The 13,445-nt window shown below is 40.3% G+C and overlaps 1 protein-coding gene across 1 annotated transcript; it reads right to left on the bottom strand.

Annotated features, from left to right (window-relative positions):
• Positions 1-315: 315 nt before the first annotated feature.
• DDX18 (DEAD-box helicase 18) lies at positions 316-12,465 on the bottom strand. Its single transcript, XM_080399197.1, has 14 exons — positions 12,260-12,465; positions 11,937-12,119; positions 10,790-10,933; positions 10,148-10,283; positions 9,566-9,666; positions 9,253-9,452; positions 9,050-9,164; positions 6,966-7,105; positions 5,964-6,125; positions 5,010-5,162; positions 4,179-4,292; positions 3,194-3,250; positions 1,678-1,855; positions 316-1,058 (listed from the first exon to the last, which is right to left on the bottom strand). The coding sequence occupies exons 1-14, from the start codon at positions 12,375-12,377 to the stop codon at positions 916-918; spliced, it is 1,944 nt and encodes a 647-aa protein (XP_080255323.1). The 5' UTR covers positions 12,378-12,465; the 3' UTR covers positions 316-915.
• Positions 12,466-13,445: the final 980 nt, after the last annotated feature.

A 13,445-nucleotide genomic window follows, 5' to 3' on the forward strand; every position in this document is an offset into this window, starting at 1 on the left:
CCCCTCAATCCTGTGGTAGTATCTTGGACCTAATAAACTAATACTAAGAAACAATTCACTTTTGTATTTACAAGAAACTAGTGCAAAAACTCTCACTGCATCAAGGTTATGGAGCATTTTAAAAAAACAGTATCTGGGCTAAGTGCTTCAATTTATGCAATTTGTGTTTCTTGATTCTTTGCATATTCATAAGTGAGTACACTAGACTACCAGATTGATAAATTCAGATTTAAAGAGAACAGGAAAGAAAACCAAACTAGAATGTTACCATTTTATCACAACATTAAAAGAAACAAGTGTTAAGCATGTCTCAGATGTAGTTTAAGAGATTTTTTTTTAATCTTGGACACTGTACTTGTTATACAGATATGACTGAAATGAATCATAAGTTCATACAACCTTAATTATTTATAGGTATGTTCTGTTCTAAAGGAGTCTTCCTCCATTCTTCAGCATATTTGATGGACAGAGCAGAGATCTGTAGCACTAAAAACCCTAGTAATGATTCATGTGATTAATTTTTTTTTTAATCTTAAATTTTACACTGTAATCTGTTGTATTGTGTAATCCAACAATTTTCAGAGGCCTGCATAGGAAAAAGGGTAAATGAAGGAAATTCTTCTATAAAACCTGCGTTTTTTCTTTAATAAAAAGCACTATAGTATTGACTTAAGATAATTATATTCAGCTATCTTTTTCCTTACAACAAGTGTGGCAACATTAGCTAGCCATATTCTCCCTTTCTATCTTTAGTCTGCCTTCCAATGAGTCTTCCTGTATAAAATATGTTCCCAGAAACAAAACCATAAAGACCCCTAAAATGTGAATAGAGCAGTTTATATTGGAAGTATCTCCAAGATGGTTTTGATCAAGGTAGTCTATTCCAATGCCACAAGCCATTTTATGAACATATAATTAACGAGAAAACTGCCGACGGTCCGATTTCTTGCTGATGTGTTTGAAGATTTTAGCTTTGTGGACATTCTTCGCTTTCTGGTAACCAAATCCCCCACCTCCACCTCGTTTCTGTAGTCTTCTGCCATGGTTACTGTTAACATCTGGAATTTTATTGGTTAAAGAACTTAAAAAGGAATAATTTGAAATGTTGCTTTTTAGGTATTGTAAGGGTTAATAATGTGAGAAAAAGTAGCAGCATTATACAAAAAGCTGAGTTGCATAACTACAGACAAAACTAGAACTTTGTGCCTGTGATTGTAAATAATGCTTTTATTCCTCCAGTTGTCCAGCTAAGTTGGCCAAAGTACTGCTTCAAATTCCATCCACTGGCAGGTTTGATAGTAGCCTAGATACAGTCTTCTATTTCATGCTCTTGCCCCTCTGTTTCAATATTCCATGATTATTAAACACTTACCTTTCAATGAAAGTATTTTACATGGATGAGAACAATACTCTAGAAGATGTATGCATGTATGCATTCCAGTTATCTGCCACCCCACAGCAACTGAAGTGCATACAGCATGTACGTGCACTAAGACATAGATGTTTGTAGGCATTTTTTGTAGTTTTAGTATTTGGTATTTAACATTTTCTTTGATGCATTTATGCGATTAATAGCAAAAAAAAATCATCAGGATTTGAAGTAGCATAGGACTATCAATGAGTTGCATTTAACATAACACAGAAATTCAGCTTTGAAACACTGTAGTAAAAGGATACTGAGGTCAACAAATGGAGGAACTTTAAAACCAAATGAAAGGCTGACTTTGGGAAGATCCAAGTTATTGACGTTATAGATCTGCTTCAGAGAATGGGAGTCGTAAGCTCTAATGTAAGCTTTGTATGCTTCCTGGGCTGACTTGTGAAGGAAGTAGTTCTTCTCAATCAGTTTTTCCAGCTGGTGAGGGATAAAAAAAAACCAAAACAAAACAAGAGGCATATCCAATTATAGCTGTACCAAATGTATAAATCATATTCAAGCAGATTATTTACTGTGTGAGCTGCAGTGACATTCGCTATTCATTTCAGCAAAATTGCCCTGTGACAGTAGAGTGAACATACATATATCAGAGTGCTTTTATAAATAGAGGCACAAAAAAGCCTGAAGCTGAATTACAGTACCAAGCCTCAGCAATATGAAAATTTAAAGAAATATTAAATTGGGTTGTCCCTAACAAGCTAATCGAGGCGTATACAACTGCAGCCACACCACAAAACTGTGTATTGAGAATTAATGGACAACAACAGTATACTTTTATGTCAGACATCTAAACTGTATGAGTCCATGTAATTCTATATGTAGCCTTATCTATTTGGTGCAAACGCATCATAAAATAAGCAGTATTAATTCTAACACAAAAATGCAGATGCACTAGTGTAGACTAAGACAATTTATTTGTTGTGGGCTAAGTTCCCAATACTCTTTTGATCCAAGTGCCTCATTTGATGTTTAATGTATATATTAATTCAGCACACTAAAAATAAGTTACATTAGACTTCCATTACTTCCTAATACATTTGTAACTAGGATCATCTTTCTCTGTAAGGAGTCTTCACTGCTTCTAGTACTTGGTATTTCAAATTTAAACTGCAAAGAAGCTTTACAGAGCTCTTATCAGAAGAATGATTCACAGGACTAAACAACAGTAGAAATCCACATCCACAGAATTATCTACACTGTTCTTATTCAACTTTGTGCTCAATGGCTATTTTTGTAGCACTGGAGCACAGAACAGGTTTAGCTGATGCTGGGCTTTATTAACACCAGCTAGTTAAAAATACACCTGGACTGCACACTAACATTTCTAAGTGTTGATACTGGCTCTCTTTCTGCACAGTGAAGTCTAAGTAAATCATCTTTTAAGACATACGTTACTCACAATTAATCTGCAGATACACAACTATTCAGTAAAAGCTACCGAGCCCCTGTTTGCTATGCCAGACAAGAACATTCTGTTTAAAAGTTGAAAGCAGGTTTACATCACCGTGGCTTTGTGATGTAATGGGAAAAAACAATTCTTACAAGCAAATTCATACCTCATAATGAAGACAATTTAATACTAGCTATTAAAAGGGACAATATAACAGAAGGATTTACTGCACAGTACTCATCTACAGAAACTTTTCTAAACAAGTATACGTATTCTTAAACTGCGGCCATTATAGACTATAAATTTCTCCACATAAATTATTACACAGGTATTCAGAGTAGCTGTAGTATGAAGTCATTTCATACCTGAGACTGGATGTCTGAAATTTTTGACCAAGAAAATTCAAATTCACTTAGTGGTACCTTAAACAAAAAAAAAGAAATAAAATATAAAAATTATTTATGCTGTGTAAATAGTGAACATGTTTAGGACCTAAGACCTGTTGGATTACAGAAGATTCATTTTTTAATACCACAGCTGTATCATAGAATTGTTTAGGTTGGAAAAGACCTTTATGATCAGAAAATCCAAAGTAAACCCAGCACTGCCAAGTCCACCACTAAACCATGCCCCTAAGCCCCACATCTGCATGTATTTTAATTACCTCCAGGGATGGTGAATCCACCACTTCCCTGGGCAGCCTGTTCAAATGCTTGACCACCCTTTCAGTAAAGAAATTATTCCTAATCTCCAATCTAAACCTCCCCTGGGGTAACTTCAGGCTGTTTTCCCCTTGTCCTATTGCTTGCCTTTACATCGATATGCCAGTATTATCACTTCCTTTAAGCTAGAATAGTAAAGGTGCTCAGTATGTCATGTAATTTTACCACTCTAGCTTTTGCTTTAGAAGCTATACCACTTCAATTATAAGTGGCAAAAACCTGGAGAGCAACCAAAAAACCGTGCAGTTTGTTCATACTAAAATGATTATGTTTTGAAGAAAGCTATGCTTCTTTTGGAATTAAACAAAATGGAACTGAGTCTTTAAACAGAAAAAACCCAAAACCTACAGAAGCAACATCCAGGTTTTTTATTTCCTCTGGATGGTTAAACTCCCAGTATCCTTCCACAGAGAGGTCACAGAAAATTCATTTAATTTTTACTAACACAAGTTGCACATTCGCAAAGCTACTGTATGTACACTTAATATTTACCTTTGTGTTGCTGACTTTAGTCTAAACAACAGAACCTATTTGCTTAAAAAATTAAAATGTTTGATTGTTACAGTTTTTGCCTTTAAAAAACCTGTTGCGCAGTTTAAAAAAAATTAAAAGTTAGACTTAAGTTTACCCTGGCTTGTTTTAGGTAACGAAGAAAGCCCAGTTCTTCTGGTCGTAAAATGAGTAGAGCGTGCCCTCTACCATTTATGCCTCTGGCAGTTCTACCAACACGATGAATATATTCCTTTTGGAAAAAATAAGAAACAGCAAGTCCAATCAGTCTTTCAAACATGTAATAATCAAACAGCTGCACACCCCACCCTCCATCCCCCCCGATTTTAACATTAGTGTAATACATAATCCATTATTTTTTAAGACTTTTTCTTAGCACTGACACATGGATGAGGGAAACTTAAGTGCTGAAGATGCAAAGCATAATTAGGCTGAGACGGAATCCCTGACTAAAAGTATTTTACCTTTTACTGAAATTAAAAAAAAAAATCTCACTCTACTATAACTGAAAATAAAACCTTGCTTTTGGTATATTTGCTGTATATGTCAGAAAAGAGTTTTTTGAGGTTTGCTTGTTTACACTGGACATTTATTCAAATAAGAAAACCTCAAATTTCCACTGCAAAAGCTGTTAGGAGACAGTGATGCATATTAGCTCATAGTCCTCCTGAGAAGAGTTTTGTTGTTTAACTTATTAGATTTCAAATTAATTTATCAGCACAAAGAATAAAGTTTTTAAAAGCAGCTCTTAAAAAGGTTAACAAAGGTCTCAGCTACATGGAGCATTTCCTAGGAGCTGGTCAAAGAAACGGAAAAAATCAGCAGTGAGAGATGAACATGGCTGAATCCTGGCCTCTGTCAAGCAGCAGTTTCAACTTTTCTCTACAACTACATTTGTAGCTACGATTTGACTTGCTGCTGCAAAGTTTCTCTTATCTTCTTAACTTACTTTTGGATCATCTGGAGGGTCATACTGGACAATCCAGTCAACTTCAGGAATATCCAATCCTCTCGCAGCTACATCAGTGCACAACAGTATTCCAGATTCTGCATTACAGAACTGGAAAAATGTTGTAGTACGTTTGGTTTGTTTCTGCTTGCCCTAGAAGGAGAAGGGAACAGACGCATTAATGATGAGCTATCAACTGAAGGAAAAAAAAAACCAAACCAAGTCTGCCAACTTGTAAGCTTAAATCTCATTTCACATACTATAGCACTGCCAAAAATGTAAAATAATTTGAGGCATCTTTCTGTATAAAAAGGACATTTGCAAATCTAGCAATAAGATAGATTACAGGTTAAAAAACAATCAACCAACTACCATACTTGTATCAGTTCTATCAAAGTATACCAAAAAAACCTCCACAAGAACAAAATTAAAAAAGGACATTTATGGTCAGTTATAACTGTTTCATAAACTTTCAGTCAATTCTTTCTCCTAAACTACACATTTTGTGGTTTTGACAAAGTATTTTAAATACTCATCCAAATGGTAAGAACTGGCATAATAAAACCAAACATCACCCTGGCCTTAGAAAAAGCACACAACACTTCAGAGATCACAGCATTTGAATTCCTCTGACAATAGCTTAGCTCCACAAATTGAGTTTTAGTGCTTGTAAAAGGCAACCTCTTGGAAGAAAACAGAAAGCTTTCTACACACAGAGCATAAATTAACATCAGTGTTCAGTCCTGGTCTGGAAAAGAGCAAGATTAACAGTATTGAGGTGTTGTTATTATACAGTCTTTATCTCCTTCCTCTACAGACTAATCGAGATCATCATCATTTTTCTGAACACGGCGTCTTTTATTAGAAACCGGACTGAAAAAAACAAGGCAAGTATGTCAGTAGCAACTTACAGGTACCACTACCACATTAAAAATCAATGAATAAAATACTTACATGAATGGCCAAAACAGGCAGATCAATATAGTTGAGTAGTTCATAGTGGTACTTTACTGACATACATGAAGAAAAAAATACCATTAGTTTCTTCTTCCGGTTCTTCTTGAGGAATGTGAATAGCAAAAGGAATCTTTTTTCAGATGGACACACGACATATCCCTGGAAATTTTTAAAATATTGTTAAATAAAGCAGTATGGAACAAACTTTTGTTTCAGCAAGACCATTAAATCAGGGAAGTGTTATGTTGTGAAACAAATAATTCTTCTAGCTATACTGGGCCAAACCACTCTATTTATGGGCTGTCCCTCTCCTTTGTACATGAAACTCCTAAAGATGATAAAGCTGGCAAGAAACTTCTGTACTAACTTGAAATATGAAGAAGTAATTTTTAATTAAAATTACTAGCATAAGTTCAGTGAAAAGTAATTAGTTTATACAATAAAAATTAATTTCCAGAACTTTCAATTACTGACATCAGGCATGAAAAAAAACTGCATAGGGTCCCTAACATTTTTTTTTATGTTGTCAAGAATTTTAGTTTATGGAATTCTTGCCACTGGTTTACTCCATTAAGGTAATAGCTAGCTACCGGTAATTTTATAACAACATTCATCATGTCAACTGCACAAACACAAACTACTGTGCAACTCCATTTAGTTACTATCTGCAGCAGCAATAATGAAATATATCTGAAGTGTATTTATCTCTAGTAACCAACATGAAAATAGTTAGACAACTGGAGTGTAGGTGTGTAATACAGGTAAGAACAGACAAGTGTAACTATATTACTATTTCATGAGGTTTTATATCATGTGTCCTGCAATGACTAGATACACATAACTTACTATAGTTAGGAGACTAAATAAAGCCCTTCGGGCAATTGACAGCTTTTGCCCATTAGGACGATAAATGCATTTTAAGGTGGCGTCTGTACAACCCAGTTAAAAACACACTGGACTTCACAGATCATATTCCTTTTAATAACATCTGTGCTTTACCTGTTCAAGACCATCTACTGTTGCTGTCTCCTTGTTATCATCAACCCCAACGTATAATGGCTCTTTCTTCAGAGAGATCTTTGCCAGATCTTCAACCTTTCTGGTTTGTGTAGCAGAAAAAAGCATCGTCTGTCTGCGCTCTGAAAAAATATTTATTTTGAAAAAGATAGCGTCATTTTTTGAACGAGAATTCAAACAGAAAGTCCATAAAATCTCCAGCTGCAAACTCCCCTACTTTTTTCAATTAAATTCGAGTTTAAACATACTGCTGCTGACAAAGAGAGGTGTATTTGTATTATGGATTGTACAGTATGTTTACTTAGGCTGCCCCTACCCCCAAAATCCTAACAGCTATCAAAACACAGTATTATCTCTGGGAAAATGTTAATAACTATTTGCAATCCAATTCAGATACAGACCAATGATTTAAATAGAGACCAACCTTGTAATTCTAACTATAAATCAGTTTTACTCCCATATTAAAATGCTTGTGTTAAAAAAAAAATCATGCTAGACTGTGCAAGAAAAAACTTACAAAAGCGCATTGTTACTGTTTGTCTCGCAAAATCAGTCTTGAACATACACGTTTGTGCATGCTATTTAGTCATGGGGCAGTCCACCTGTATCGGACCTCAGCGACTTCAAAGGTCTTAGAGCAGGTGTAGGAAATCTGCCTGCCTGTTATCTCTTAGCTCAAATACACATCCTGATCCTGTAACATTTTCTTGTTACACAAGTACATGGAAAATGCAGACTTAGCCTGTTCCATTTCACAGCTGCAAGAACAGTAGCAATTGTTCCTGCTAAACAACTGGTGCCACTGTTTTTGAAAAACTGCTTTTCTGTTTCAAAGTGTCTGTTTCAAAATGTAATTTACTTCCTAATGAGACAAAAAATATTTAAACTCATGCAAAGTAAAAATTTCTTTTATCTGTAATTTTCCACCATGAAGAACACATCGTTTTCCTACTTCCATTTTTAGCACTGTTCATTAACAGTCCTCATGGGATGTTATTTATTACATTTATATATCTGTATTTTAAACATGCAGATCTGAATTTAAGATGTGGAACCTCAAACTATTTATCACTGCTTTTTCATGTACTGTTTCCATGGGGTTTTTTTCTACATTTTGGAAGTTAAAGGGAGAGAGCCTGTTTGGCTCTGAGAATGTGTTTAATACATCAATTATAATGAATAGCTAAATGAGAAATTAGGAGAAGAAGATTTCAAGGCAAGTACTTCATCACAGAATGGTTGGGGTTGGAAGGGACCTCTGGAGAGCATCCAGTCCAACCCCCTACTAAAGCAGGTTCACCTAGAGAAGGTAGCACGGAGTTGCATCTAGGTGGGTCTTGAACGTCTCCAGAGCAGGAGACTTCACAGCCACTCTGGGCAGCCTGCTCCAGTGCTCTGTCACCTTCAAAGTAAAGTTCTTCCTCATATTCACACAGAACTACTTCTATTTCAGTTTGTGCCTGCGGCCCTTGTTCTGTCACTGGGCGTCACTGAAAAGAGCCTGGCCCCATTCCCTTGACACTTGCCCTTAAGATACTTGTACAGATGGTAAGATCCCCTCTCAGTCTTTTCTCCAGGCTAAACAGGCGCAGCTCTCTCAGCCTTTCCTCATAAGGGAGATGTTCCAGTCTCCTAAGCTTAAACTGCCTTAAACTTCCCTTCTTAAACGTCCTTAAGATACTGTTCTTGGAGGTATGAAGAAAATTCAAACTGCAAGTCAGAAGACCTTTTCCCTTCCATTTAAGCCTTATTAGGAAATAATGAATTGTAGGAAATAAATGGGCAGCGGAAGATGAATGAAAGAACATAGATGTTAAACTAAAAGGATCTTACATGAATAAAATTATATTCCTAAAGTGCATATGAAAACTCTGTCCTTCAGATGCATGATGTAAAATAAAGTAATATGTACTAACGATCAGAAGAAAAGGACAGAGTAAGACAATCACTCTGAAGTGCATTTACAGAACTATAAAAATGAATGACTTCTCTTATAATAATCGAGTCATAAAGGATACATAATGTTAGTCAAATGATTTCCAAGAAAGACAGATTTTTTTTCTTACTTGGTAGAAGTTTTATGATCTGTTTCATTTCTTCTTCAAATCCAACCTCCAAGATACGATCCGCCTCATCAATTACCAAACACTGCAAGTTCTTATACATGAAACCTGGAGTGTTCTAGAAGATTAACAAATTCAGAGCCAGACAAGGACAGGAGTTTTATTATGTTTTACTAACACAGATTAGACATGAATATTTTATCTACCTGCATATGATCCAGCAGTCTTCCTGGTGTTGCCACAATTATGTTGATTCCATTTCCAAGTTTCTGTGCTTCTGCTGATCTGTTACTACCCCCCATTATCAGACCATAGGTGTGAACATGATGATTCATAAGTTCTTTAAGAACTCCATAGGTCTGCATAGCAAGCTCCCGAGTAGGAGAAAGAATAATAACACCTGTTCCTAAAAAAATATATCAGACAAGAGTAAGTTACAACTTCTCCAATCCCCCTCCCAGCCATGTCCCTAAATGGCCATGCCACAGTAAAATTCCACTGTGAAATAAAGAGCCTTACCATTTCTAGGCATGAATTTTAGCTTGTAGATGAGCTCTACTGCAGGAATAAGAAACGCAAGTGTTTTGCCACTGCCTGTTTTTGCAGCTGCTAAAATATCCCTGTATACAGCAAAGTTAGAAAAAGTAGTATTTAGTTGATCGTACAGAGAGAGGAACAATCCTATTCTGAACAACAGTGACAATGTAAAAATGTAACAAGGCTTAAAGAAAACCAGTAGAGTTGGTATTAAGAGTTTGCTGGCAGATGTAGTCCACAGTAATCTGTCACTAGTGACAGCAGGAGACAGCGTCTTTGAGACACCCTGATAAGAAGACTAGTGAAAACAGACTTCTCTGCTGCCAAAGCCAGATGCAAAGCAGTTTCCATGAGCTTATCCTAAATACTTTTCAGGTGCAACACAGATATACTTTGTTCACTTGTATTAATGTCTATAAACCAAATACATAAAACATATGAGAAAGTATTTTAAAAACCCCAACAGTTTAGCTGCAGAAAGTCACATTTCATGTAGTTAGCTTGCTAGCAAAATTTACACAACATATGGGGTCAATATAGTGATTGAAAAGATGTATTTCTTACCTCCCTTCCAGAAGCGGCTTAATACTTTTATGCTGAATTTCAGTCATGTGCGTAAAACCCATGTCATTTATGCCTTTTAATGTATTCTCACTGACAACACCAGCCAGGGAAGTAAAAGAATTGTCTTCAAAAGCACCTGAAGAAAGGGGGGGGGGGGGGGGGAAATAGTCAAACTTATTCCTTCAATTCCATCCACTGACCTAGATGAAAAAAAATTAAAGGACTTTTCCTTATTCCTTTCTTCCATAATATCCTAAGACACTGACAAAATACTCCCTATTAATGTGTCCCTAAGAATACTACAGAGCTGTTAAAACACGAATGCACTGCTGCTCCTGCCAAGTTTACTAGTCATACACCTCCATCTTGCTCTTTAATTGACTTTTTCCTCTGCAGTAAAACATATGTGGGTATATAGGTTTTAAAATATGTTTTCACTAGCAATTTTAAGACTAAGAAGAGTGTGCATATAATGCAAATTTCAAAGAACAGTAACTGAGTGACAACTGTACAGTTGCCAGTGTCATGTCACCGACATTCAAACATCTGACTTATAAAACTAATTTGAAAACTGAAACTTGCTCTGGAAGAAAGTGTCAGACCCTGGATTTTTGCACACGTGAAAAAGAGAATGCAAGATACCTGTTACACCTAATGGTAAACTGGGCACTTCATCCTCCTCTCCCTCCTCCTCCTCCACTTCTTTCTCTCCAGAATCCTGCTTATCTTCATCTTCTACCTCCACAGATTCATCTTCTCCAGTTTTTGCTTTTTTAGTTTCTGTATCTAGAATGTTATTTTACAATAGACAAGTCAGAGATACGAAGGATATGTTCATCATTAAAAGTTGTTCCACAGAGTGAATTTCTTTAGGCTATAAACCACGTACAAATGTCACGCTTTTTTCATGGCGTGGGAGCAAGGCAGGAGAAGGGGAGGCAAGTTTCTGTGGAAACTTCTGAGGCAGACAGCAAAAATATTCCTAAGCTCCTTCCACACAATCCACTTTGCATAGTAGAATAACAAAGCTTAATGTATATTATATGACATTTTGTGTGGAAACATGATAAATTATCCTCTAACAAGTTACAAAATTATTTCCTATCTGTAATGCAGCCATCAACTTTCCAATTCCAACACAGTTTGTGCTCAGGACATGTGAAATGCAATGTCTCCGTTCTGCTTTAAGTACCTGAATCTGCTGAGTGTGACAGCACCTCTTTATCTGCATAACTGTAGTAAGTGGCACAAAGATAAATACATAAGGGATAGAAGCTTCAAATACCTATGTGCATATGTGTCTCTATGCATATATACATGTAAAAATATACACAGATGTAGCAGCGCTTGTGGGGTGTAGTTTTTGGGGGTAGTTTTCCAGCATACTTTATTTTCATAATACAAAGCTGTTGCCCAAGGTGGGATGCACTGCTGGAAGACGTGCTGGCTGCACATTCAAGCACTGACGGCACCCAGCTGTCAAAGCTCTGCTTTGGGTTGACGTGTTTGATATCTATTATAAGCAAGCAAAACAACCATACTTCGCGTTATAAAACAGAATCCTATGCAACAAACTGGTTGCTACTGGTTTAGTATGTATTAAAGTTCCAAAGTTACAGCTGGAACAGGACCGGTAATGCCGAGGACCTCCCGGGCACACCAGGGTGCTGGCCACAGCCGGGCCCACGAACTCTGTCCGACAGGGCGGAAACCGACAGTAGGCGCTTCCCGGGGTCCCCAGGAACACCTCAGTGCTGAGGGCCTGCCTGTGTTTGTCACGCTAACGTACCGCCCTGAGCATCAGCCGCCGCCTTCCTCTTCTTCTTCTTCTTCTTCCTCGCTTCCCCGCCGCGGGGAGCGACCGCCGCCTCCCCGCGCTCCTCGGCCGCCGCCGGCTCTGCCTCGGGGGCCTCTGCTTCGGGGGCGACCGCCGCCGGGGTGCCCTGCGATGCCGCCTCACCGGGCACGGGCACTGCACGGCGCGGGGGCACGTTCCGGAGAGACAAGGGGGGGAAAAACACAACATCAGCGACGGCTCCGCAAGCGCTCGGCCGGGGAGAGGCCCCGCAGGGCCGCCCGCTCGGCCCCGTCCCCGTCCCGTCCCCGCCGTACCTGCCCCCTCGGCCTCCCGCAGCTTCAGGTTGCGCTGCCGCAGCTTCAGGTTGCGCTTGTGGATCTTCCTGCGGAGCAGCCGCATGGGCAGGTTGCCCGCGGCCACCGACACCGACATCGCCGCCGCCCGGCCCCGCTCAGCCCGCCACGCGTGGGGAGTGCAGCGCGGCGCACGCGGGCCCGCCGGAACCGCCGCCCGGCCTGATGGGCGGCCCGCAGCGCCCCCCGGCGGCCCGGAGGTGACAGCGCCGGCCGGCAGCGGCTGGGTCCCCCCTGCGGCGGGGCGAGCCCGGGCACGGCCACCGCGCCGCGCCGCCTGTCCCGCCGTGGGCGCTTGTCCCCGCTGCCCGTCCCTTAGCGCCCCGTTTTACCCCTGGGAAGGGACTCGCCGTCTCCGCCACAGGCACCCGTTACCCCACAGCGCCCGTTCGCCCGGTAGCGCTGCCTCCGCTGGTGGCTACAGGTGCTTAACTCCAACGCGAGGAGTTATGTTCTCGGGCATCCATCCACCTGCGCGGTGCCACATGTAGCACCTCCAGGAGAGGTGGTTTCAGGTACCCCCTGCGTGCCCTCCCGCGGGCAGCCCGGAGGCAGGGCTGCGTGCCCCACGGTGCTGCTCCGCTGCTGGCAGCCGGCCCAGGCGGTGACCCCGCGGGCACCCCCGGGGATGCAGCGCACGGCGGTGCAACCGCCCCTGCCTCCCTCCAGCGCCAAAGCTCTGACACTTTCGGGCCGGCAGGACCCCCGGCGCCGACCCCGGGGATAAAGCACAGAGCCGTGCCGTCGGGGCGGTCCTGCATCTTCCGTAGCCGCCTGGCCTACTGCCGGCTCCTCCTGATAGCTGCGAAAAACGTGGAAACCCCCTGGGCTTTCAGTGCCAGCCAGCAGGCCAGGTCTGGGAGCCCGCCGCTCCCAGGGCATGGTTTCTTGGAGCTCTGTTAGGTAGCTCTTTCCAGCTGGAGCTCCTAGCTGCGCCTCGATTCCAGTGAGCGGCAGCATGACTTTTCCTTTTGCTGTCCTCCTTTTTTTTCTTTTTTTTTCTTTTTTTTTTTTTTTCTGGCTCTGCATCCTCTTCCACAGCGCAGCTCCTGCAGCGCCATTCCCATCCTTCCTGACCAGCAGATGGCACAAACAGTACAGGGATTTGCGGCAGGTTGCTTGGCTGTTTTAACCAGTAACCACCCTG

The sequence above is a fragment of the Falco punctatus genome, assembly GCF_963210335.1.
Source record: "Falco punctatus genome assembly, chromosome: 8".
NCBI classification, from domain to species: Eukaryota; Metazoa; Chordata; class Aves; order Falconiformes; family Falconidae; genus Falco; species Falco punctatus.